At 42.3% G+C, this 26,962-nt stretch overlaps 2 protein-coding genes across 3 annotated transcripts; both read left to right on the forward strand.

Moving 5' to 3' along the window:
- The first annotated feature begins 867 nt into the window (after positions 1-867).
- Positions 868-10,688, forward strand: LOC110169773 (phosphatidylinositol transfer protein beta isoform-like). Of its 2 annotated transcripts, XM_020935348.2 has the most exons (12): positions 868-983; positions 2,436-2,466; positions 3,196-3,341; positions 3,451-3,542; positions 3,655-3,662; positions 3,743-3,817; positions 3,910-3,993; positions 5,438-5,515; positions 6,818-6,916; positions 7,002-7,124; positions 7,313-7,386; positions 8,551-10,688. In XM_020935348.2, the coding sequence occupies exons 1-11, from the start codon at positions 964-966 to the stop codon at positions 7,358-7,360; spliced, it is 804 nt and encodes a 267-aa protein (XP_020791007.1). In that variant the 5' UTR covers positions 868-963; the 3' UTR covers positions 7,361-7,386; positions 8,551-10,688. The 2 variants fall into 2 exon arrangements, with proteins under 2 accessions (XP_020791007.1, XP_020791006.1); XM_020935347.2 differs by lacking the exon at positions 7,313-7,386.
- A 3,457-nt stretch (positions 10,689-14,145) lies between these two features.
- mn1b (meningioma 1b) lies at positions 14,146-26,689 on the forward strand. Its single transcript, XM_055162040.1, is given in 4 exon segments — positions 14,146-14,805; positions 14,908-15,073; positions 15,075-18,418; positions 25,516-26,689. Coding segments are annotated over 3 exon segments (3,681 nt in total). The 5' UTR covers positions 14,146-14,805; positions 14,908-14,975; the 3' UTR covers positions 25,755-26,689.
- Positions 26,690-26,962: the final 273 nt, after the last annotated feature.

The raw sequence follows: 26,962 nt of genomic DNA on the forward strand, positions 1-26,962 counted from the left end.
CGGATACAAGCGCTCGAAATGAGTTTCCTCCGCAGGGTGGCTGGGCGCTCCCTTAGAGATAGGGTGAGGAGCTCAGTCACACGGGAGGAGCTCGGAGTAGAGCCGCTGCTCCTCCACGTCGAGAGGAGCCAGTTGAGGTGGCTCGGGCATCTGTTCCGGATGCCTCCTGGGCACCTCCCTTGGGAGGTGTTCCGGGCATGTCCCGCCGGGAGGAGGCCCCGGGGAAGACCCAGGACACGCTGGAGGGACTATGTCTCTCGGCTGGCCTGGGAACGCCTCGGGGTCCCCCCGGAGGAGCTGGAGGACGTGTCTGGGGTGAAGGAAGTCTGGGAGTCCCTGCTTAGGCGGCTGCCCCCGCGACCCGGCCCCGGATAAGCGGACGAAAATGGATGGATGGATGGACATTTCTGACGTCAGTCAATTCATGTTACTTCACTTTGTCTTTAATAGCCTAGTTGGGGGGAAATGAAATATAAAAAATAATTTGACCAAATGTGATATATTACTATAAATTTGCCCAATCATTTGTTTACATTTTATACAAAGTTTAGTTTGTTTTCTTTCATTCCTCTAATAATCTCATATAGACGACTGTATGCAGTCAATTTTAAAGAGGCCGGATTATTCCTTTTGAGTAGTGCTACTGCCTGTTGTGAGTGGGGTCCCGCGGCGCTAGGGGAGGTGTAGGGGGGGTGTAGTGGAGGTGTAGGGGAGGTGTAGGGGGGTGTAGGGGAGGTGTAGGGGGGTGTAGGGAGGTGTAGGGGGGTGTAGGGGGTGTAGGGGAGGTGTAGGGGGAGGTGTAGGGGAGGTGTAGGGAGGTGTAGGGGAGGTGTAGGGAGGTGGCAGGGGGGTGTAGGGGAGGTGTAGGGGAGGTGTAGGGGAGGTGTAGTGACGTGAGCCTCGATAAGCAGCTCGGTCTCTGGGAAGTGCCGTGGACTGGAGTCGACTCTGCACTGAGCAACGATGGTCCTCATCAAGGAATAGTAAGTGCACTACTTCTTATAACCGATCATTTGTCATCTATTTGGCATATTGTTTGATGTGCTGTTAAAAGGTTTTCGTGTTTTTCTCAAAAAGCGGAATACAAAGAGGTGCTCGGGTGCACCGTTAGACACACGAGGGAGGAAAGGGTGGGATTGCTCAAACTGCTGTGGCCTACCGGCGCTTTTCACACCATTATTATGACAGCTGTCCACATTTTACTGAAATAAACAGAATGAGTACTTGGGTTCTGAACATTTTCAATACGGGACATTCATGACGTTGTTCAGCTTTCTCCAGCTAACCCCATCTTAAAATGTTATCCCGATCTATGAAATCACATAGCGGCTAAGTCATATTAGCAGTTTGTGTAGCTAACGTTGACCCTAGGATAGTGTGTGTCGATTACTAACCTTTTGCGACACTTTACAACAGACAAAACATCTGTTGGTTATACTTAGACTATAAAGTAATTGTTCCTGTATAGAAACATGTAGCTGTTGTAGTATTTCTTTCATTCACAAAAGCAATCCCTTCCTGGTTGTAGCTGAAACATTACATGGGCAGGCAGAGCTAAATGCTAACTCGGTGACTCAGTGCTTTAATTTGGATTACATAAACAGATGTGCAGAGTTGCTATGAAGAATTTAAACATTGTTAGCACGCTTAAACTAAACTTAATCCTGGCTTGACTACCTGTTGAATGGCGATCTTGGTTCTCTATGGCCTCGGGCAATGTAATCCTATTTGAACGGAGTGGCTTATGATGTTTCAATTGTTTACACTACACAGAATAATACAATCACCCTAAATTTGTAATATGTTCTAAGAAGTCTTCAGTAAAGAAGGTTTTGTTAGAGAGATGTCATGGAATAGATTTTGGTACTATCTTATTTTAGCCAGTGAATAAGGCAAAAGTTTTATATTAACAATTGTTAAGGATTTATTTTGATTATTTGACTGAGAGCAAAGAAGCTTATTTCCTTTCATATCCTTCTTATATCTTTAGTCAAAAGATTCAGATCAAACTCTGCTGTGGCATTTAGACTGATATTATAAAGTGTTGGGTAAAATGTCACAAAAAATGTCACATTTTTCCATCTGTTTGATCCAAAGAGATGTTCTTAAAAAGAGACTCAAGTGCATGTGACGAATGCATGCAGCTCTAGGTTCCTCTGCCGCAGGTGCCTAAGCCCTGTGTGGTTAGTGGTCAGTGATGAACACAGGGTTTGTTTATGATGCAATGGCCAAGCCTCAAAGGGCTCATTTTATGTCATTAAGCCTATTCTCACTAAGCATTTGCATTATCTATTCTCAAAGAAAATGTACAATTTCTTTCACTATGTATCAGAATAAAAGTGTTAATTAATAATGGTAGTAATAGTTAATAGTGTGTTTAACTCTTTGTCATATTCATGTTAAAATTTCACAACTTCTCCGTGTTCTTTTTGCAGCCGTGTCATTTTACCCTGTAGTGTTGAGGAGGTGAGTACTGTTTGAGTACTGTATTATTAAGCACATTGAACTCACTTTTGAGTTGTTACCTCAGTGTGTGTTTAACTGTTTTGTTTTGTTTGTTTTTTTTCATCTGAATAATAAAATACACTAGAATTCTGTCTCCAGTGTCAATTAGCAATTGCATACATCTCTTTAAAAATAAATGGATTAGTTAGACAGTTTCTCACGGTCTCTTGCGTACTGGTCTTATCCAACTGATCATTCACCGTCATACTGATCCAATCACACAAGTGGAGGATCTTTGAGTGCATCCAATGTTACTATCATTTTGATCGTGAAAATGATACTGATTTTGTTAGAGAAAATGATAGTGATGATTAGAAAAAATTCAATAATATATATATATTTTTTACAGACACTGGTCTCTAGGGGTGCACCAATCCGATAGTTGTACGGTATCTGTGCTGATTCTGAAAATTGTATATCTGTTTCTTTTATTTATACAAAGTTGTTTTGCCATTACTTGAGGGATAAATGACAGCTACGTAACACATTTGGATCAGTTCTGTCTTTATTTATGTTTTAAAGAAATAGTTTAAGTCTCTGCATTTGTATTAGTGGATATTGGGTAACCTCAGATACATAAAGCTATAGTGTCAAAACTGGTATCAGGACTGAAAAAGCTGGATCAGTTTTTATGTTCTTTACCATGGGTTTATCTCTAGCAATGTGTGTCTTGTGCTACTTTTCTTTCAGTATCAAGTTGGCCAGTTGTTCTCAGTGGCTGAAGCAAGTAAAAATGAAACCGGTGGAGGAGAAGGGATTGAGGTGCTTAAGAATGAGCCTTATGAAAAAGATGGCCAAAAAGGACAGTATACACTCAAAAAATATCATTTACAAAGGTAAGGCAATTCATTTTCTTCCAATTGTGATTTCTCCATGCTACCACTAGAGGGTAATGTTGTATTGGTAGTAAGTTGTGACTTGAATCTTTGTGTTTTACCCTCTCAGTAAAGTCCCCAGTTTTGTGAGGCTCATAGCTCCTGAAGGCTCCCTTGTTTTTCATGAAGAAGCCTGGAACGCCTACCCCTACTGCAGAACAGGTGAGTGTCTACTGTGTAGTGTACAGTAACAAAACATTGTGTGTTCATATAAAACAATGTGGCTTTCCAAACGTACTAATATATTTGTTTTTTCATTCCATCCTTTATCCAGTCGTTACAGTAAGCTTAATTCTTTTGATCTATTTTGTAATATTTTGCAAATCTATGTTCAAGTTACAAAGTTTTTCTTCTTGTTTTAGAATGACTATATGAAAGAAAATTTCCACTTAGAAATTGTAACATGGCACAAACCAGACCTTGGTGTGCAAGAAAATGTAAGCATCTGCATTTTTCCATATATCAGTTTTTCCCATCGTCCCCATACTAGCAGGACTGAACGTGGTGTAACTGGTCTCTTCACTTGCAGGTGCACAAACTGGACAAGGAGACACTGGCGTCCAGAGTGGTTGTGCCCATTGACATTGCAGACAGATCACAGGTGTCTACTGCCGTAAGTATTGACTGCACACAAAAAGATCTCAATATTATTATGTCATAGGCTAAAAACCTAAATTCATCAGTGCATATTAGAAAGAAGTCAGATGGCTGTCAAACCTGTCTAAAAGTTTAAAGGAAATGTGAAAATAATGTGCCCTTTCATTGGGACAGTGTGGACTTTGAGATATTCTTACTTCTGAACAAACCTTCAGAACAAACCTTAACAGCTTTAAAGTTTGTATTATGGCTGAGATTTTTTATTTAATTTTTGTCAAGATACCAGTTTTCTTTTGATATGGTGTAATTTTATGCCAGATCAATTATTTTTATTGATTAATTTTTAAACATATTTTATGCTAACAATTTATTCTGATGTGGCACTGGCACAAGGAGTGCACTAGCTCATGGTCCTCCGAGGAGTAAATGTAATTTTCCCATTGTGATTGCAGTTAATTCATTTTTAATTGAAAACTGCTTGACATTTGATGTTATACATGTAACAGTGTATAAGCCAATACACACAAAAAGTCTTTGAAATGTTTGTTTACCATCTCTGATTGGATTCCTAAAGTTGCCTCTGTAATATATTTATATACAAGTTGCAATATTCCAAGTTTTCCTCTTTGAATCATTGAAGTCTTATTTGAAGGGCTTACACATGATTGCTGTTATTCGACATCACATTGCCTCATTTGGCTGCAGCAACTGTGTGTGTGCCTGTATGCGTGTGTGTGTGTGTGTTTGTTTGCGGTGGGGCTAACGAGGCGGACGTGTGTGTTGTGTCTGAGGGCCCTATCAGCCCTGAGCCTGAGGCATGGCTGCAGGGCCTGGGGCGGACCGCCAGCACACATGAGTTTGTTAGTGTAATTAAGGCGCACACTGCTGCTTACGCCGGAACCAACCAAACGCATACACACACACACACACACACACAGACTCATCTTACCAAAGGAGAGGTGCGCTTCGTCTTCCCAGCACTCACAGAGCTCATTAGTGCGCTGCAGCCGATTGTTACAGTGATGGAGCTTTCTGCATTAAAACTGCAAATAATTGTGTGTGCTTTGTATGTAGAGGTGGTGTTCTCTCTCCAGCTACGCACCAGACCCCCTCCTGTTGTCCAATAGCCCTGAAAAGTAGCTTTTAGCTGCAGGCACATCATGATTTATTTAAAATTGCTGGGCCCTTGAGCTGTTGATAATTTGAAAGTCATTTGATTTATTTGTATTGCTGTTTTTTTTCCCCTCTCTTTTTTTTTATATTCAAATACTTCCTCCTTTTGTGTGGAATATACAAGTTACCATGGCGAGGTATAACTGTTAAAAATCAGGTGCAGACTACATGATAGCCTTCTATATAATAGGATGTATTAAATCTTAAGGGGAGTTAAACTCCAAATGTTAGCGATGGCACAATCCCACTGGAATACAGTTGTACACACTCCTGTTTTATTCTTGTAGGATTATAAAGCTGATGAGGACCCGGCCATATTCAAGTCAGTGAAGACTGGCAGAGGACCGCTTGGACCCAACTGGAAGGTACTGACTGAGAGCTCATGAAACCTCAAATTAATTTGTGTCTATTCCATGTGTGTTGATTTATCAATGAAAAAACATAAGACCTCTATTGAACTTTGAACTATTTTTATGTAGAATACACTGGGAGTGGTTCACATATGTAATACAAAGAAAATGCCAATAATAAGCCACGGACATAAATTGTATTACTTTTCTGTGTAAACCAATTTTAACCTGAAGCTTCAGAAGTAGGTCCTGCTCCGTCTAGAAACATGGAGCATTTTATTTTTGTGGTGGAGCCCTCAAAGTTCACCACAGGAAAGTTTCCTCTGCTTCAAAACATTGAAAGAATTTGAAAGAACAAAGGCAGCTTTTAAAAACTCTGAATAAAGAAGCACAACTTTGCATTTTGTGTTTTTAATTAGATCACTTTCTCGTCCGCTGTGGACATGGAAAAAGACTGTTTTGAAAAGGTGAAAAAAGTAGTTATGTGACAACAGAGGCACAATTTCTGCCAGCTTCTCAGAGCAATAAAACTCTTGTCTATCTCTGCATGCACACATGCTCGCATATCAGTACCCTTTGTATTTCTGAAAACTTGTGCTCCTTTGAGTGGGGCACATAGAGGCAGAGAAGAAATGTCACCGTAAGTGTTTTGATGTCAAATCCGTTTCATGTGAAGTTCTCCTTTAGCGATGACAACTTTTCTAAACCCACTGCAAATTTAGAACTGCGTCTCGTTTCCTCTGCCGCACTTCCATGATCGCAGCATCAAACGGCGGTGGGATGAGGGTGATTGAGGCGGGTCTGTGGCATTTCTGGAGAATGCCGAGCCAGAATCAAGTGATTAATTAAACAGGTGTTCTCGGAGGGCGAGCAGGGCCTCGCTGTTAATAATGTAAGCAGCTTTGCTGCGCTGCACCCTTCTCACTTTACAGGAGCTGTTTCTTCTGCCTCCGCGGCCACAAAGGCTTTCCTTTTGGGAAGCGTGTCGCTGTTGGGGCGGAGGCTGCCAAATGGGCTCTTCATGTAGAGTTTAGATACACTTTGCCACCACCTCAACCCTCTCCTCTTCTAAGCAGTGCTCAGAGCAAGCTGCCTTTCACTTTCAAAAACACATTGCAATTTAAAGTGTGTCATTTTTTCATAGTGATAATTATTTCATCATGCTGCTTCCCCAAAAGTATTATATATTATCATATGAAGATTTAAAAGTGTCCAGTATTAGTCTGCAGTCATCTTCACTTATTCCCATTTATTTCTAAGTGATTTTTCTAATTTGCATGATAAATCTGCTAAATGCCAATTTGTTTCTCATTTCAGAAAGAACTGAATTGCCCAAAGATGTGTGCCTACAAGCTGGTGACGGTGAAGTTTAAGTGGTGGGGCTTGCAGACCAAAGTGGAGAACTTCATTCATGAGGTCTGTGCTTACAGCTCTACATTATGGGACAAATGAGTCAGTTCAGTACATATAATATTGTTTAACTGTCTATGTTGTCTTTCAGCAAGAGAAGAGAATCTTCACAAACTTTCACCGCCAGCTCTTTTGCTGGATCGATAAGTGGGTGGAGCTGACTATGGATGACATCAGACGAATGGAGGCAGAGACTCAAAAGGAGCTGGATGAGGTGAGTAGAAATTAGAAAAGTGCTGTTGCTCAAATGCTAAAATTTCATTCATTAATGAACAAATCAAGAGCTCATCTTCATACTCTTTGTGCTTTTAAAAAATCTATATAATCAGTATAACTCTACATCTCTGAGCTGTAACAAACCATGATTATTTCTGTGATTGCTTTCATTCTAATTTTGCCTAGATGCGTAAGAAAGGCAGTCTGCGGGGCACAAAGGCAGCAGAGGAGTAGCTTGGCCTGTAGTGTTGAGTGTGGCTGTAAGTTCTCCCTCCACTCTCCCCTCTCTTGCTCTCTGGGCTGCTGCACACTTCTCATGCTTTATCTGCTTGATCACACTACTTTCTGTTAACTGCTCATGTCTGACATACATGTATATGTATATACATGTGAAAGTATTCTACTGCACCACAAAAATTATGTAGGTGTTTTGTCCAAACAAATGTGAATCCAGAACATTCAAGCAGAACAAAACAAGTCCTGTTTGAATCATGGGTTTAGTTTCAGTATTTGTAACAAACTTGGTTCAATTGTACTTGGAACAACTTTAAATATCATTCTTGAAGTTTTGGCTGTACAAGGAAAGAAAGGAAGAATCTGGCCTGGGCTGGCCAAAATGTACCAGACATTCCTGGCTTCTTCCCAACATTCAGCATTTTGTATTTGGCCTCCCCCTCTCCATCTCGCCCAATTCACCATGTGTTTCCCATTTCTACTGAAGAAAGTAAACATGTGGGTACCATCAAAGTGCTGTGGTGAGCAGCCAAACGCAGCCTGGACCTGGGTGTAGGGGTCAGAGAGGTCACACGCTGAATGTGGTGTTCTGAGGTGTCCTCACTAGTGGCCACCTCAGCACCCTGATGGTTCTCCTCATGTTTACTGTGGACTGGTGGAAAAATGAATGCCACAGGAAAATGGGAAATGGGGTTGGTTTTAAAATGGTCTTTTTCCTCATTAACATACAAATGGGTTTCTGTGGTTCAGAAGAAGCCTGCACTGTGATTGAGGAGAAGGTAGGTGAGGTAGAATCTTTTTACAATTTCATCAGATGTGTCTTATCCTCTGTTTAGGTCCAGGGTTAGTTTGAACTGTTCTATTATAAGATTGGGCCCTGCGATTCTAACATTAATTGACTTTCTGCAGCCATCAGCCTGAGGGTAGAGTCAAATTTAAGTGATGCCTTTCTTCATTGTGGGGAAACCACAGGAAAACTTGCATCTTTCTGTGTAGGTTATGTGAAATTAAAGGTGCATATTAACTTAATTTTTTGCCTTTTGCCTTAAAGTAAACATCTGAAATACGTTTCTTTTTCATATTTGTCAAATGTCATTCACCTAAAATTTTGACAACTAACCAAACGTTTATTCTTCTGCCTATCTTCTATATTAATTGCATCTACCCAATCTGTTTTTTTCCCCCCACAGCTTCGTAGAAGAGGTGGTGTACGAGGAACCAGTGCTGCCGATGAATGAAAGCCCATGGAATTTTAAACCAACTTCTCTGATGCCACGTTTTACCTGATTAACTAATTCTGGCCATGGAGGAGGGGCTCTGCTGCACCTGTAATCACTAGAGCAGATCCCAGAGCTGCACCCAATCTTAGACATTCTATCTACTGAGGAATTGATTTTCTTAAGACACACACACACACACACACAATCCTAGCTGACAAGACTGCCCTAAAGTCCTCTAAATTCTGATTTATGTGGCTAAAATAAACAAGAGTCTGCATCATGATAGAAGATGATTCTTCTACTCCAAAGGAACAGCAACGGGCTTTTCATGTTAGATTTCCCATTCCACAGTGGCAGGCATTGGACCAGTTTTGTCTGCATCTCAGAAACATTCCCGTTACAAAGATGTCTTTCCATGACCTGCCTCACTGTACACATGTTGTGCAGTGTAGCTGCATTCCTTGGCATGAGTATGTCATACTCATGTTCTTTCCTGCCACAGCCTCCATTTAGGAGATTACTAACACTCTTGGCGCCCTGGCCCATTGTAACCCCACCTCCCCTCTCCCTACCACAACACATCACTCCCCATCACTCCTCCACAGTGCACCACATCTTATTAACTCTGACAATCATGCCCGGACAGGTATCCCACTTAATAGAAATCTACACAAACTGCCCGTGACACACATGCACAAGTCGTCTCCCAGGTGTGGATGCTTTCTTGGTGACTGAGCTGGGCAGATCTGTGCATGCTCATTTCTGGATGTTGCTTCCGAAATGTTTACAGCGATCACACAAGCCCGCCTCTCACACGCCCTAACTGCACTCCTACTTATTTTAGAGACGTTCACACATACATTGCAGCGTTCAACTCCCCCCAACAGATGTCCCCAGAGGAAAAAACACCTCACAGAAAAACAGCCACAGATGGTGCTACACCCCTACAGCCGTGGTGACAAGGCAAACCACACCACGCCATGCCCGCCCCAGAGACTTGTCTTACTCATCTGGCTCTACCGGTGTGGGCTAGTTGACCAGACAGCCCAACTATCTTCACTTTGTGTGTTTACAGATTCAGTATAGCCTTATAGTGATGCCATTCAGCACCAGCACCTTTTTGCCTTAATGCTCAGACCTCTTTGTTCAAGTCTGTTCAAAACGCTGGACCTTTGCTATCAGTCAACGCTACCTCCTTTGCTTCACAGAGATGTTTGCTACAAGAGCTAACTGTTTAAATAATGGCATGAAAGTTTTTAGGTCCTATTTTTCAACTTGTATATTTCAAACAAGTGCAATTGTGAAACCAGGCAAAAATGATCACGCTGCAGCCAAAACCTGAAACAGTGCACAGTAGTGGCTGTACAAGAGATTCTATGTGCCTCAAACCAGGACATGTGGAGGTGCCACTTTTTACGTTTGCTTCAATCATGTGTTTTTCCTGTACAAGCCTGCTCTCTTGGGGGGGTTATCTGTGTCTGATGGTTTGTAAACTAGTTTGATTTTTAGTTTACTGTGCAGATGATTTTCTGTTCATGATTTCTGTCAGTTCATGTCAGTGGCTTCTAGGCTAGTCCAAAGAGAGTGAATGATTTTCTAATGTGTGTTTACATGTATTCAGTTCATAGGCTGCCAACTTATAAGACACTTGTCAGGAGATTTTGCAGTGACGTTTTAAATGGATGATATTCTCAGGTGAACAATCATACTGTAATGTTGCCTTTTAGTTGTGTCTGTACACTGTGTTCATTATAATGCGAAAGCTGCCTTCATTTACAGTCACCTATTTTCTACTGTAAATATGACCTAAAGTGCAGTAAAAATGAATTCGTATTTGCATTTCAGAATGTGGCGGTCTACAAAACAAAAACTATAAAATCAACAGTAAAACATTTTAAGAGTCAATTTATCCCAAACAGTGTTGCCTTTATTTATAAAATTGACATTCTGTTTTTCTTTCCTGAATGTCCTTGTTTCAAATCAACCTTTTAAATTCAGGGGATGTGGTAATGAATGTATATTTTCTGCCTCTTCTTTCTGTGGGTCTTGCGTGTGCCATAAAGTCAATAATTGTATCTAAATATCAAATAAATTACCCTTTAAATTTGTGCAGAATTGCTTTTCATTTTTCATTTAAATATATCAATCAATGATAGTGTATAGTGCAGCAGGCAGGATATCATCTTATTATCAGTCCAAGTTATTGGTGACCTATTGGTGACCTGTGGTCCCGTCTCACAATAACAGCGGAATTGTCGCTAAAGAGCAGGAAAAGCCACAGTCTGTTGGCTGAGATATGCACCTATTTATTGTTTGCAGCGGAACAGTCACATGTGGCCACTGTGAGGAAACCAGCTCTATCTGCCCCAGAACAAGCAAATAATGTGGTTTCTAAAAGAGGAGATGGACAGGCTCGCCCACACACCTCCTGTTCAGCTCTCTATGGCAGACAAGTGTCCAAGCAGCCTCTGCTAAATAAGGTGACTTTGAGATTTTCTCTTTTAAATGTCACTATTCCTATATAATAAAAAGTGTTTTTTCCACACAAAGTACCACCTAATATGGCTTTCTAAATACCACCAGACTGGAGTTGATCAGGCTTAAATTAGGGCTAAATATGGTATAAAATAAGACTCCAGAATTTCAAAAACAAAACAAAACAAAAAAATGCTCAAATTGCAGATTGTCATGGACACCAAACTTAAAATTGATTTGTTACAATGTGCTCTCCTTAAATAGAGCCAAAAAAGAAAAAAAAAACATACCAGTAGTTGCACTGTAATGAAAGGGAATGAAAATGTTTGCACTACAATGGTTGGTGAGGATGCCCTCCGTATAACCTAGAAGTACAGTGCCCATACCTGTTCTCAAATCTGTATTAGCTGTACCTATTTGTTTGCTCTTTACTAAAAGAACTGATGCATCTCAAAATAGTAAAGTCCTTGAAATACCTTTCAAAATGAATAATTTATTTTTAAGTCGCTCAATGACCGTTCACTCAAAGTTGTAAGGTTGAAATCTCACATTGGAGTCTATTTTACCTGGAATTTCACATTAAAATCTGAAAAGTACATCACTGAAATCACATTTCCCAGATCTGATGTTTTCGGAGGAAGTTCCCAGTACATGTTTGCGTTTCTGATCTCCCCTGTGCCCAGATATGTTGAGGCGCCGCAGGTTTTCTCAGTACTAGACAGTTATTTTTGGCTTATAATAAGTCTGCAGTGATGTCAGAGAGCGTTTCCTCATCCTCTGTGCCCAGGTCAAGTTTAGCCTCCAAGATTTCTTTCCTGTTGTTGTGAAGGTGTGGAGCCAGCCTAGCAGAAGGAAGGTAATGGTCCAAAACGGGGTAGCATCCACACAATAGTGCTTCTTTAGATGACAGATGCTACTTAACCCACACTGACCCAGGACTCGGAGATGGCCCAAGTGAGTGACAAGCCCAAAGAGAACACTGCAGCCATGGGACAGGACCCTCAATATGGGAAGGAACTGCCCCGCACTCATATGTCTATCTGAGGAAAAAGTCAGTACTATGAATTAAGGGCTATAGAGAGACACCCACTTGTGTTGCCATGTCCTGTCCAGTAAAATATTGAGACAAATGGAGGTGTAAATCAGTGCAGGAGGAGTGGTATTGTGACAGCATGAAGCTCTGGACACTGTTCACACTCTCAGTAGTACATCAGTTGTGAGCTGCCTGCCCATGAATGACTCTGGAGAGAAAGTAGAAGATGGCATTATTTAAGAGTGTTCGTGTCATTTGTGTCCATATAATGTAGGAACAGTGATAATGTATACAGAAATTATTAGGATTAGGCCACTTTACTTTCTGATTTTATTCTGTCCAGTTTAAATTTTTTTTGGAATGATCTCATATAAATAAAAGCATGTAGGTCTACGTTTTTAGAATTTGGCTCCAGAACGGGCTAGTAACGGGTGGAAAGTAACTTATTACTTACTCTTCTTACTATAATGAAGTAGATTTTTGTGGTAATTCATTTTTTGAGTAGAGTTTTAACTCTGAACTTGAGTAAAATTCTATCTTCTATTCCATCTATGTAATTGTAATTAATTACTTTTTAAATAATAGACATTAGTAGTAGTAGAACTAGTGCTAGTAGTATTTTTCATGCACACTTAAGTACAATTCTGGCAGCAGCACCTTTGGGGACAGGCTGTTGTCCCTGAACTTTCTTCGGAATCAATAAAATATCTGTCTGTCTGTCTGTCTGTCTCTCTCTATCAGTACTTGTAACTGTGTACATTATTGCCATATAACTAACTACCTTTACATTAGTACACATTTTCAGTGCTCTTTCCACCACTGGTTATCAACTATATGCATGTATGTCAATAAAAATACATACATGATACAAATCTGTTAAAATTGGCTTTAATAATGGTTATTTACTGAATATGATTTTACATATTTGTTTTTATTCTTCACTACTTTTTTCTACTATTTAACAAAATAGTAATAGTGAGCAGGTTTTAGACCCACCGTACTGTCTGTCTCACATTGAACACTAGATGGCACTGTGTTTGTTTGCTAAAAGTCATCCAGGTTATTTCCTAAAGGTACACGTCAAACAGACCAGTAGCCACCGCTCGCTGACTGAGAAGGATGAGGAGGTTAGCGAAAAAAGACAAAATAATGATTTTGTATCAGATACAGTCTACTGATTTTTCTAAAGCAAATAAAAATAGCCTAAAAGTAGGCTATAACTGGCAAAACCATGTAAGGAGAAAAAATGTATTGTTGAACTTATATTGTTAAAAATTTGTAAGAATTAGTCTAAAATTTTGAAGTCTAGGTCTACATGATCGTGATCAAATGTTTCGTATAGTGTATAGGTCTATAAAAAGAGTATTGTGGCAATTTGATATGCTTAACAGAAGTCTTATCACTAATTAAACCATATTGTTCATTATCCTAATTTGCTATTGCAGGATTGTTCCATTTTATAGACTATTATAATGAGAGAATACCATTGATTATTGGAAGTGTGGTCCAATATCACCCACATGATTTAGTCTAGATTGTCTTTTAAGGGCGGCTCCGTGTTGGGCTAGTGTGCTCACAGTTCTGTGTTCCTTGGGCATCTTCACAGTCATAAAAACTAAGAAAAACAAATTTTGTTCTCCGTATAATTATATGTGGAATTAACCACAGTTATTGTCACAGTATGTCCATGGTCATTTGGGTAAAAACTTCACATGCTGTACTCGCTTTATATAGCCTAAATAAACAAGGTTGAAAAGATTATTCCTACCCAAACACTAGAAAAAATGTACAAACAGTCACAGATTAAAGATTTGGAGATTTGGTAAAAAAAAAAAAAAAAAAAAAGAAAAGAAAAGAAAAGAAAAAAGAAAGAGCACTTTTACGCACAGTTTATTACAATGTATTCGGCTTTGTGGACGACCTTAAAAAACATTTGTCCCGCCCTTTAAGCTTCCCATGTGCGCTTCTGATTGGCTAAAGCCCCACGGATGGAAGTGGCTGCAGAAATGCAAAACTTGTTGCTGGCTCGCCTGGACGCGTTGATCTCACACAGTGCTCAGCGACACAGCAGAGTGTATTTGTGAATCGCTCCCAGTGCTCTCACACCAAAACAGATACGACAAAGGGACGCACATGGAAGACAGCATGCGCCGAGGACCTTAAATCACAGAGTGCTTCAGTGAACAGCGTATACCCGGCCCCAGTGGCAGAAAGATGCTGTAAAGGCGCTGTGCGGTCTGGAACCCCGGCACGGCACGGGACACTACTGGGACCGTGCACTCCTGCGCTGCCTGCATCTTCGGACTTTAAATAACATCGGAGTTTTGGTCACATGCCTCCTCTGCAATTGATCATTTGAAGGACACTAGTTCTTGCTTATAAAGAACATGACCAAGGAGGTATAGTCCACTTGACTTTTGGTCTTTCCAGGATGGGATCTTTAAGAAAAAGTCGCTCCAGGACAATTGCCATTGGACAGGAATAATGAAACAGAACTGGTTATTTTTTCCACTTATCTAGACAATGTTTTTGTGCCACGAAGAAATGCGTATCGGAAAATACTTTGACCTCTCAAGCGTGCATAGAAAGTACACGTATTATGTCAATTTTCGGACGTAAAAAAGAAAAGGCGAGGATACCGGTTACGTGCGTACTTGGACATAGACTCGCACCTTTGGAGAATTAACAATTATTCCGCATCATTGAGAAGCGATCCGGTGAGTGATACTATTTTTTTTTACACATATTTCAGTTAATGGTCGTGCAAACATGTTTACTTAGTTGTACTTTTTCTGTTTTTGTTTTGTTTTTGGGTACAGACGGAGCAGAAGACAGCGCGCGGATGTCTGGCAAAGCAGCCGTCATGTGGGATTGATTGCAGGGGAGTATGTTTGGGCTGGAGCAGTTTGGTTCCCAGATTAATAGCAGAAACCCTGGCCAGTCTGAGAGAAACATAAACCAACCAAGACTGAACATGGGCTCCCACTAAAAGCCCCGGCTTTCACGCTGGAGGCCCACCGGGAGCCGTGGAGCCCGGCATGGGCCCCATGAGCGAGCCCCAGATGCTCGGCCTCAACATGAACATGAATGGAGAGCAATACGGGGGTTTCCACCCGCGGCCCCATTCGGACATGCACCCTGGCGGACTGCAGCAGCAGGGACCCATGCATGGATTCTTCAACAACCAGCAACCTCATCAAGGACACCCCCATGGCCACCAGCCTCATCCCCAACAGCACCACCCTCACTTCAGCGGAACTTTTGGCCCAGAGTCTGGCTCTTCATGTCTGCATGGAGGCAGGCTCATGGGCTATAACAACAATGGCATGGGACCACAGCAAGGTTTTGGAGAGGGATTTGACCCTCTGTCTGAGGGGCAAACAGGAGAGGGTTTTCCTCAGCAGCAGCGGACTGGTAACCTCCCTGACTTTCAGCATCATGGTCCTCCCAGTGGTGCTGTTCCTGCCCCCTGCCTTCCCCTTGACCAGTCCCCAAACCGGGCAGCATCTTTCCATGGACTCCCTTCATCCTCATCGTCAGAGTCCCACGGCCTAGAGCCTCGGAGAATGCCTAACCAGGGTGCTGTCGAAGGATTAGAATATAACTTTACCAGTGAACCTCCATCTGGACATTTTGATGTTCCTGTCTTTTCACCATCTGATTCAGAGTCACAGCTACCCCATTTTGGCCCTGGACGGCCTGTTCCCAGTGGAAATTTTCCTGCTAACCCTGGCATGCCCCGTACCCCAGGTATACAGAGTATATCTAAAGGACATCAGCCCCCACAGCCCCAGCAGTTTTTTGAGCGTTTTGGAAATGGTCGAAAGGTGCCTGTGGGAATAGAGCCTGGAGTTGCGAGACATCCTCTCATGCAGCAGCAACAACAGGCTGGCTTGATAGGCAGGCAGAATTCCTGCCCCCCTGGCCTCCCCCGACCCCCTCAGGCTGAGCCCAACTCTAACCCCAACATTCTAGACGGTGGGGTCATGATGCCTGGCCAACACAACCAGTTTGAATATCCCATTCATAGACTAGAAAACAGGGGTCTGCATCCTTATGGGGACCCCATGTTTAATATGCAACAGCCCGCTCCTCCCTCCCAACAACCTCCAAACCAGCGACTACAACATTTTGACTCCCCTTACATGAATATGGCCAAAAGGCCCAGATTTGACTTTCCAAATGCACATAGCGGTGAAGGCTGGTGTGGGGGGATGGACAACCATCTCTCCCCTTCAGCCTATTCTGGGCTGCCTGGTGAGTTCACCCCTCCGGTGAATGAGGGCTTCCCTCCAGGGCCACTTCAGCACCCAGGCCCGGAGCAACAGTCTCTGCAGCAGAGACAGAATGCAGCTATGATGATAAAACAAATGGCATCTCGAAACCAGCAGCAGCGGATGAGACAACCCAGTTTACAGCAGCTGGGTCACCACGGCGACATGCCTCCAGGTCCCATGACTCATGCTGGCCCGGTCGGGAGCATGTCCCAGGCCAACTTTGACAGGGAAAATGGTGGCAGAGTGCCCAATATTGATGGACAGAATCCTCATATAACTCAGGAGAACTCCTGGTTCCAGGGGTCCCACCCTCCAGGGGAGATGATGTCACGGCGTATGGGTGGGGCTGGTAATGAGTCTGGGCCTCACGACATGGGTATGCAACAGAGTGGTGCTGGGATGATGTTTAGGCCCGGCATGGGCATGCAGGAGCCCATGAGGATACCAGGAGATGTCCAGGCTCTCCACTCACCGGGCATTCACTCACAGTTTAGTGGCAATATGGCTAACCTCACTCAAATGCAGTCTCCAGGAGCAGGCGCAGGGCATCCCAACTCTGCCTCAGAAAGGAGGCCTGCTGACTTTTCTGGACCTCCAATGGGGGCTCAGCCAAACTACCCCTATGGAGGAGCTAACCGCCAGGGCCCTGCTCACTCTGGTCCCCAGGGGGTGAGCACTTCACCTGGGAGCTTCCCACCCCAGTCTGAATTTCCCTCAGGTCAGCGCTCGTCCGTTAGTAAGCTGGGAGCACTGTCCCTTGGGAATTTCAGCAAAACCAGCTCTAAAGACAGTGTTTTTGGCCAGAGCTGCCTGGCGGCCCTCTCTACAGCCTGCCAGAACATGATTGCTAGCCTAGGAGCACCTAATCTGAACGTAACATTCAACAAGAAGAACCAAAATGAGGGCAAACGAAAACTGAGTCAGACAGAACAGGACATTAATAGCAGCACATCTAATGGCACTGGCAGTGCTGGTCCGGAATATTTTCAGAGCAGTACTTCCCAGAACAGCCAGATGCCTGGCACCGGGAATAGCAACTCTAAGCCTGCCAGTCAAAGCCAGACGGTGCAGGGGGAAGCCAGTGCCCTCTCCCCAAATTACAACATGGACGCTACCCCGTGCAGTGAGGGGAAGGCAACAACAGGGAGTGGGAGAGGGAGAGGGAGGAGAAAAAGAGACAGTGGACATGTAAGCCCTGGAATTTTTTTTTCCTCTGACAATGGTAACCCTGTTGTAAGTCCAGGCCAGCAAACCCCCACAGCTGGCATTGGGGAGAGGGGAGGGGGCACCCCTAATGAGAAACACCTCCACTCACCCTCCTGGGGTAAAGGAGGTGACCTGATGCTGGGGGACCAGGCTGATTTGATGTCATCTTTGGACAGTGGCATTCAAAGTGTGGCCAAGTCTGACAGCAGCTCTCCACGAGTGGACTTTTCTGACGATGTCAGCGCCCACTTCGGCAACGAGGATGAGGTGTCCTCAAGTTCAGACGCTGGGGGGGCCTCTGCCGCCAAGTCTAACCGCAGCCCCATGCTCACTGGCTCCCCCAAAGTGCAGAGAGGTGAACATGGGCTGATAAACGGACAGAAGCCCCCGGGCATTAACAATCACACTACCTCGACACCTGACAGCTATGGACTAAATACTGGAGGCACAGGCGGAGGAGTGAGCCACCCGGGCACTCCTGGAGTGGAGCAGGTACGCACACCTTCCAGCACCTCGGGACAAGACGAGATCCACCCTTTGGAGATCCTCCAGGCCCAGATCCAGCTCCAGCGGCAGCAGTTCAGTATATCCGAGGACCAGCCTTTGGCCATAAAAAACGGCAAAAAGAACGGAGACGGTTCCTCACAGAACGAAGACAATGAGCTGGCGAGCTGCAGCCCGGATGCTGGGAAGGGCTCAATGGGCACTATTGACCTTGACACCCTGATGGCAGAGCAGCATGCCACCTGGTACGTGCCCAGCGACAAAGCCATGATGGACGGGTCAGAGGACGACAAGGCCATGGGACCCTGGGAAAAAAACAAGAACCAAATTAACTCAAAAGAAGGTAAAGACAATTTATATTTCATTGTTTAAATTTAATTATGACATGTAGGCCTGCATTATGCTAGTTAATATCTCACCTATATCAACACATTGCATTTAAATTATATACCAAATAAATCTATGCATACATTGTGCACTTATTCAAAATATAACTATGACAATCAAACAAACCACAAGCCTACACATTACTTGTGAATTCAGTTTATTGCAATCATTACAACTATAAATAAATGTGGGAGTATCAGACTGCATTTGGGTAATACTTAGCAGGATGCATAGTAAATGCCTTAGCTATATTTTAGTGTGTTTCTTCAGTGCTGCCATTTCAAAGGGAAAGCTACAGTAAAGTAAACATTTCCCGTGGTTCTTTATCTCAGTTTTCAGGGTGAACAACTGCATTGAGAAGATTAATAGCTTTTGGAGGATGTGCACACGCACAAGGGTTTCCCTGCCTCTGTTTGTTTTTGTTACTATCAGAGGATGGTTGGTCAGATATTCACAGTGTTATTACTGATTTTCTGCTCCAGCATGTGCGTTTAAAAATCTAATTATACCCTAAATCCGTTTGATAGCTGCACATTTGTATTATTTGAATGCCACTTCAAAACCTTCATGTGTGTCAAAATTGCTCACATTTAATAACAATTATAATATAGCCTTATAGACTATTAATATTTTTGGCTTCTAGTTGGCACTACTTTATTTGGTCTGGCGATTGTTTGTGGCTAATATACATGATTTTCAGATAGTCAGTGTGAATGTTGTGTTTATCAGTAGTTTCCATAGACCCGTCTTTGTTCATGTGGCTGCAGAAACGGGCGCGCGCTCCGTCTCCACTCTCGCTTTCAGTCGCTTTGTTTCTGAGCGCGAACACTGAAGAAGCGTCACTCACTGACCACTGTCCATTAGTGCGTGTACGTGCCACATGGTCATCTTTAACAGATCTGTGTCGTGTCAGTGTGTTTGGGTTGTGTTAAAGACACTTGAGGGAAGTTTGCGCGGAACGCCACTGCCAGTAATTTATTAAGTTTGAGTTGAACAGATAATTTCGGTAAAATTATAGGCTATTTACAGGTGGGTCTAAAGTAGAAACAAACTCCAAGAAGTGACTCGGCCTGCATTTGGCATGTTTTGGCGCACATCACGCAAGACGCACAACAGTAAAAAGCCGTGCGTTCTGGCCTTGCTCCGCCGTCGTCCTCTTCGTCTCCTACTGCTGCATGGACGAAGCCATGCAGCAGTAGAGCCTGGATCGATAGCTAGTTAGCACAAATCACGGCTCCTGACAGTTTCTCATTTGAGTGCTTCAGACAGCAGAGATGAAAAAGGGTGGAGGTGTATTTGGGAAGGGGAGGGGGCCCTGGAAGATTGAATCTGATGCTTAGGCTACACAGAAGGGAGCTAAATAACATAATAATTTCAGATAAGACCGTATTGTGGCATTTCTTAAGCGCCCCCAACGCCTGGCGTCCGTTCTTCCTCCAAAATTATTAGGACTACTATTTTTCCTCGTATAAAATACCAATAATGAGAAAATAACGTTTAAATCACCCATTTACTTTGTAATTTCTTCAGCTGTTAATATGTAGGCCTAATACTATGTCTTTTTTTTTTTAAAGCATTTTGCGTTTTTTTTTTTCCTTTGTCCACTATAAATACGTTATAATGGGCTGTAATTATAGCTTTAGCTTTAAATAGCGTATAGCTTTAAATCCACTCTTTGATTTATTATTATACTAGCTCAATTATCCTGTTACATTTTCACCTGTTTGGTGTTTGCCAGTAGTTTTAGTATTTCATAATTGTTTAGGCTGTGTCTGTCAGATATGAAAATATTTTTGCATAAATGTATAATTAATTTGAAACATTATTTATTTATTGAAATAATAATTAGTTATAATCATTTTCAGTTTAATTTGGCATACTGCTATGTTTGGAGGATTGTGCATTATAGTATTTGAATGGGCCTACATCCTACAGCCTAGTCATAGACATTTGTTTAAGGAAGAGTATTATGGTGTGGTATAATATACATTTTTTTTTTACCAAAAAGTTATTAAATGTTTTTTATTTATTTATTTTTTATCAGAATTATTTCTATAAAAATAAAAATTTATATTTTGTTATTTGTAGTTTGTTCATTTGTTTATCTGTAGTTAGTTGCAATAGTCTCTTAGTAAGTGTGTGAAATTGTGTTACTCATAACAATTTATTCATTAAATAAATACATATTTTTACTATCTTCTTATAGCTAGTTGCCTCAAACTAGAAGCAGACCGTTCTTTTTGGAAACTTGTGCAAAGTCTTGATAAGAGTTGAGCTGCGAATGTAGGAAGTGATTCAGTTATTTTTACTTTCTTCTTGGCACACGCATCTCCTCTCTGCAAACAGTTTTTAAAGACTTCAGATCTGACCCTTTGGAATATTTTTATGCTTCACAATAATCAGTAATCAGTCGTGTAAAATAATGATCAAATCCTTGTCAGTCTGCGTTTGACAGCTTCGATAAAAGAGATCTTTGCTCTTATCTGAAGCTGTTCTAAAGCGCTCAAATCCACAGAAAAGTGTGTATTGATATTCTTGCACGCCGAACAATCCTATGAGACTACCTTCCTTTGACATTTCACTGTGACAATAACCCTACAAATCACACCCCCAATTTCTATTTCCCTGTCTAAAAAAAGAAGAAAGTGATTGGCACATGCTGGAGATGAAAAAATGACTGCTCTGGGCACTTGTTCTTTACCTGTCATTACAAGGTGTATTATATCGACTTTTTCCTGCAACACACTTCTGCGCTCCTTTTGTGCACTGCTACTCTGAAGATAATCATTTTGACAATCATAGCAATTAGTCCTAGTAATATTATTTCCAAAAGTCATAATTTACCCGCAGGCCCCCTTAAAGGTTTTGGGCATGTTGATCAGGGCTATGAAGAAAAGCACATTCTAACCCACTGTGTGAAGTGTGCCTGTGAGGCTGTGGTGTGCACTGTTGAGCAGCTTTGTAGACAGTGGAACTTGATAGTGTGTGGATTAGGAGACATTAGACATAAAGTTTGATTTATTTAGACTCTGGTCTCAGGTGTCCTGCTTTCGAGAGCACTCTCACATTCCTTTCTGTTAGAACTATTTACTCCACTCCTTGCGCTGCAGCAAGTGTGCTTTGCGGTTTATATTTTGTTTTGCTTTATTGTAAAACTACATTTAAAAACTATTAGGTTTGTTAAGGCCTAGATTATAGGTATACATGTTAGATTATTATTGGTAGTTTATAAGTTAAATTCATTTCCAAATGTATACCAATTTTATAGCAACTAAGATATTTTTAAACATGTTTTTCTAATATTGTGCTATAGCAAAAAGCCCTAGAAATGTGAGAAGGTATTATGTCCTGACTTTAATGCACATGCCGTGCACTGTCCCAGTGAGAAGCTTCCACTGCGATAGGCCCACAAAAGAGACATTTAAAAGATCCTGCTTTGGCACTGGGCTCTGAGAAGCAGTGGGGGTGTTTTCAGAGGTGTAGATGTTGTCATGCTGCCAACAGCAGTTATGTTATTTGCCGTACAGGTAGTCGTCAGGCGCCTTTAATTTGTATTGAGGAATTGACAAATGAGTTATGACACCGTAGCTGTTCCTCCTCAGAGACACAGGCGATGACTGATGGAGTGAAAGCAAAGTAGTAGTAGGATTGTATTTGGTGCTGGGAACATATGTAGTTTTTCCCTTAGCTTTTATAGCGTTTCTGAATGAAATAATTTAGATCATCAATTACCTATTCACAGGATATTTTGGCCATAATTTCCCCCTTGTACTATGTTTAGTACAATTGTGTAAATATTAGAGGTCACACAGGTGCCCATAAATCTTTAAATTACCACATAAGTTGACCTCTTCACAAAGGTCATACATAGCAAACGTTTTACGAAGTGTGTAGCGCCACTTTAAACAGAAAAGACAGGGAACTAGATCAATATGTCACTGAGTGGCATGAGATGACGGACAAGTGTGGGACATGCAGTGAGTTATGAAGGAGATCCTAAATCACACTGTCCCATGTTCTGATTTGTGTGTGCTTTCTGAGCTCTGCTCCTGGCCTCAGGCTGAGATTGTGTGTGTGAGAGGGCCATTTAGACCAGGCGCTGGGAAAGAGTGTTTGGCTGGAGAAGGTAACAAATGCTAGGGGCAATGCCTGCCTGGGCAAGTTAGCCTTTTTTTGAGTCTTTATGCTGCAGGCCATAGAACAGAAAGGAAATTCAAACCAAAATAACCCCAGTGCCCTCTCCTGGAGAGTGGCCCCTGCTCCCATAGAGACCCTGCTGCTCTGAGGAAAGGTCACACTCTGCTCTGTGCAGCTGGGCTGTAGGCTTCAGACACTGTCCTAATGTACATACCTGTGCACATCTACTCAACACAGCAACATCAGCACGTATTATTTGGCATAGAGCTCTTGCACTGCATCTACAGGTCTGCCTGCTTCTCTTATATTTAGTGTATTTTCTTTGTGCATCTTGCTACTTGTTTAGCTGACAAAGAGCTGCTCCTCACTGTGACTGTGCTGCTAGTTGTTATGCTAAAGGAATCTGACCTGATGTCACACACTGTCACAGGAGCCAAGGCCTTTGGGCGGTTTTGTCAGCCAGCACTGTTCTCTGATTGGCTGTTTTTGTGCGGAGAGGATCGGGTCATGCCCTCTGGAGCAGTAGGTCAGAGGTGAAGTGTTGTCATGGAAGTATAGCTTGGGATAGAAAGAGCAGAGGCCTGCCGCACGGCATTCTGGGACTTGGGAAATCAATGTTGCCTCTGCTGCTGAGAAACAGACAAGAAATGTGCCTTGTTGATTTAATTTATGTGCAATACAAAGATAGACTAAAATAATGACACATTTCTCAAATGTTAGGGACACAGGCCAGGTGAACTTCCTGATGTCTTCTGAAGCTGTACTCCTCCGTGTAAATGATCTGTTTGCGTGTGTGCTACTCGAGGTTAGCACTAAATAACAATTACTGCGCCTTGTGTTAGAAATACATCCGTATAAGTATGTCACATTAAAGAGTGTGTTTACTGAACACATGGCAGCAGGCAGCTCTGCAGGCTCTAATGTGGTTACGGGTATTACGGAACATTTTGTGACTAAGTGTAGTGGCTGTGCTCAAACTGCGCCTCTTATTGGGTATTTTCCCCTTCGCTTGTTGATGCTAAGCACTTGTTTCCCTCAGATGAAATGGCTATTATTGTGATATTATGCTTGATATGAGTTCCATATTAGTGACAAAACAGCCATAACAAGATCATCTGAGTGGAATAAAACCCTGCTTGTAAAATGTCATGGTGATTTTGGATTTTGACTTGTGTGATGTACAATTTCACACTGCTGTTTCTGCTCATAATACACACAACTGACATACAAGTGTGTCAGTGTGTAAAAATCTCATTGCACTTCATAAGTCATATGCCACTTCTATAGAGAGAGTTTTACTGCTTTTGGGTGCTTAATGCTTCTACTACTTTATGAATTCAATATCCTAAAAATGTTGCATTTAAAGAAATGAGATTTTCTTCCTCAAAAGTGCTGTGCACCGTCCGAGGACTGGTGTTCTCTGTTGTGGATGAGGCAGTTGCACTGTGCTCCTTGGCCCTGTGTGTTGTCAGTTTGCAGTGTGTCAGCAATGAGCCTGGGGAACGCTTGGCTGCCTATTGAGGCCGGTGTGGAGCCTGCTGTGCCCAGGCGGCATGAGCTGCTGCGGGGCACAGCGCTGGAGCGTGGGGAGAGAGAGGGAGTGTGCGTGGGGACACAGAGGGTGGGGGTCCGCCATGCTGAGGTGTAGGATAAACCCTCTGGCTAATGTTAGATCTTGTCTGCCTCCCCCCATCACTACCACTGTGTGTCTGCTCTTCACATAAGACAGAGGAGCTACAGTGAGGCGTCGCACACAAATGAAGCAGGCAGCAGCGGGGAGGCCTGCCCGCCCACATGACCTTTTACCAAATCCCTCACTTTTCCATTCCAGTGGCTGCAGCCCAGACACACCAGGGGCACTTTGCTCACGTCTGTCTGTCCTGGCTCGACTCAGGTTAGACTCGCTCACTCACACCGCTGCCCCTGGCTCTGGGAAATCAAAACGACAAATTGTTTCAGTCACAGGGAGCACAGAGAAATTGGGTGAAATTCTAAGGACTAAAAAGTGCTGTTTGGATGTTCACTCTGTGATATGTAGGCAAGTTCTGAAACATGTAACTCAGTTCGTCATAAAAAACAGGACTGACATTTAATGCCACAATGAACAGGACAAATTATATTGACATACCATTAACATTGTCATTATTTCATTTGTCCATTATTCTTTTTAGATTCAGCCTAGATTTTGTCTTTGTGCAGTTTACACTCTCTTGTCTGAATCCTTTTAGTCCACTGGAGCTGTACAACATTTCTAAGGTGTTTCTCAGGTGTCAGCAGAGAGCGTATCCTATCTGATCCCACAGTCACGCTGCGTATAGATTTCCTTGAAGCCTGGTGTGACCATTTAATATTAGCCTTCACACTTGGGTGACATAAGGTCGATTCCATGGCACGGCTATTATAGCAGTAAATTGGGTCAAGCAGGGTCAAAGGACAGTTCTCTCTATAACCTCTCACCCCATTGGCTAGGTTGGAGCATACTGATTCTGAGAGTGTGTCCAGTGACATAAATAATAAATAACAAAAATCTGAAATGTAGTCTAATATTTTAAGTTTTTGTTGTTCCCTCTTTTTTCCCATCTCTTTTTCCTCTGTTTCTATGTGTTTGGTAACCATTCCACTTCTATATGTGTGTTAAGCAGTGGAGGTGGGAGGGGGAGGATGGCAACAGGAAGCTTTTCCCTGCAGAGCCTTTTCCTTTTTTTTTGTTTTTGTTTTTTTTTGTTTTGTTTTGGGGGGTGGTGGTGTTGAATTAATTTCACAGAGCAGATTTTGTGTGGGATGTGACGATGACACTGGTTTAATTAAAAGTGTGTATTTTAAATGGCTCATCTGTATCAAATAAACCCAATAGCTTCCAGTTATTTCATAAAATCTTAATTAACCTCTTTTTCTTCTCTCTTCCCTTTTGTACAGAACCGGAGCTGTCTTCCCAGAGTAAGCCTGGCTCTGGTGGTCCCGGGGCAGCTGCAGGAGCGGGGGGAGGTGCTGGGGGAACCACTGGAGGAGGGTCCCACCTGCAGTGCCTGTCTGTCCACTGCACTGATGAGCTAACAGGGGACAGTAAAGGACGAGGAGGGCCTGTCACATCCTGGAGGTCCCTGCACTCGGATATCTCCAACCGTTTCGGAACATTCGTGGCTGCGCTCACTTGAAGAGGAAAAACAAAACAAAATATTTTAAGAAAAAGCTTCAGAGATGATGAAATGTCGATGAAGCATGCAGCTCTTGCCTATTTGGGAAGAGGGACATTTTGACACTTACAATGCAACACACAAATGGTTTCGGTTACTCACACACTGCTGGACTCTACAGTATATGGGCTCTCCTCAGCTACGCCCACTTATGGAAAACCTCAAATCATTTTTTTTTCCTTTAATTATTTTGATTTCATTTGAAGAAAATTGTCAAAAGAGAAAGACGAATATTCAGATGTTATTGGCTTCGATTGTATATGAGTGTTGAGTCTTGTGGCCCATTACGTTTGCTCACTAACAGCTTGTCTGCATTGACCCCATGTAATGTGTACAATATCTTCTTAGTAAATTGCAAATGCCCTTTTTAAATTTTCAGGGAGAAATTGGAATGCTGTAAGGAAAGTTGGGACAGTGGGGTGCATGAATGTAAATCAAAAGAAGAAGAAAATCCATTGTTTTTAACCCGCTAATGTTTTTGAATGAAATTTTTGTAGATCCATGTTGCTTTAACTTCCCCAGCCAATCGTATAGCTAATAATCATTCATGAAAAACTCAAACACTTGTATACAAATCAGCCAATAGGCACTGACAGTGGTGGTCTAGCGTTGTTTCATAAGGGAAGTGAAAAGACTATTGGTATTGCACATGTATAATAAAATAAAATTTGCTGTGTGTTAGGCAATCTTGTAATCTTTGAAATAAAGCTTCTGTTGAATTTCTGAAAACAATAGATGGAGGACTGTGACGGCAATTTACAAACTGATTTTTTTTCTGTTCGTTTTCATTTTTTAAATAATATGTAAAGTGCAGTCGTCTGTTTTCCTGCATATTGTATATATCTGTATATGTTTTATTGAGTAACTAAATAACAATAAATATGATGTTAAAGGTGGATATGTGTCGGTATGTGTAACAGAATAGACTTCTTCAAGGACTTCGTGTTGCACCCTTAGGATCCTCAGTGAAATATGAAGGGGCCCGCAGTTATTCCAAGTGACAGATATGACAGGGAAGTTGTGGACTGACGCGTGCTGCCTGACAAGCATGCAAAACGGGCAGCCATATTAGAGACAGGGCGGTTTGCACCACAACAGTCACTCCACTAGGTGTAAGTCCCACAAGCTTATAAATCCTAAGCATTTATGTGATTCACACATGCTCACTT

This window comes from Boleophthalmus pectinirostris, unplaced genomic scaffold, assembly GCF_026225935.1.
Source record: "Boleophthalmus pectinirostris isolate CB_2022bp ecotype Guang Dong unplaced genomic scaffold, ASM2622593v1 HiC_scaffold_4, whole genome shotgun sequence".
Taxonomy (NCBI): Eukaryota; Metazoa; Chordata; class Actinopteri; order Gobiiformes; family Gobiidae; genus Boleophthalmus; species Boleophthalmus pectinirostris.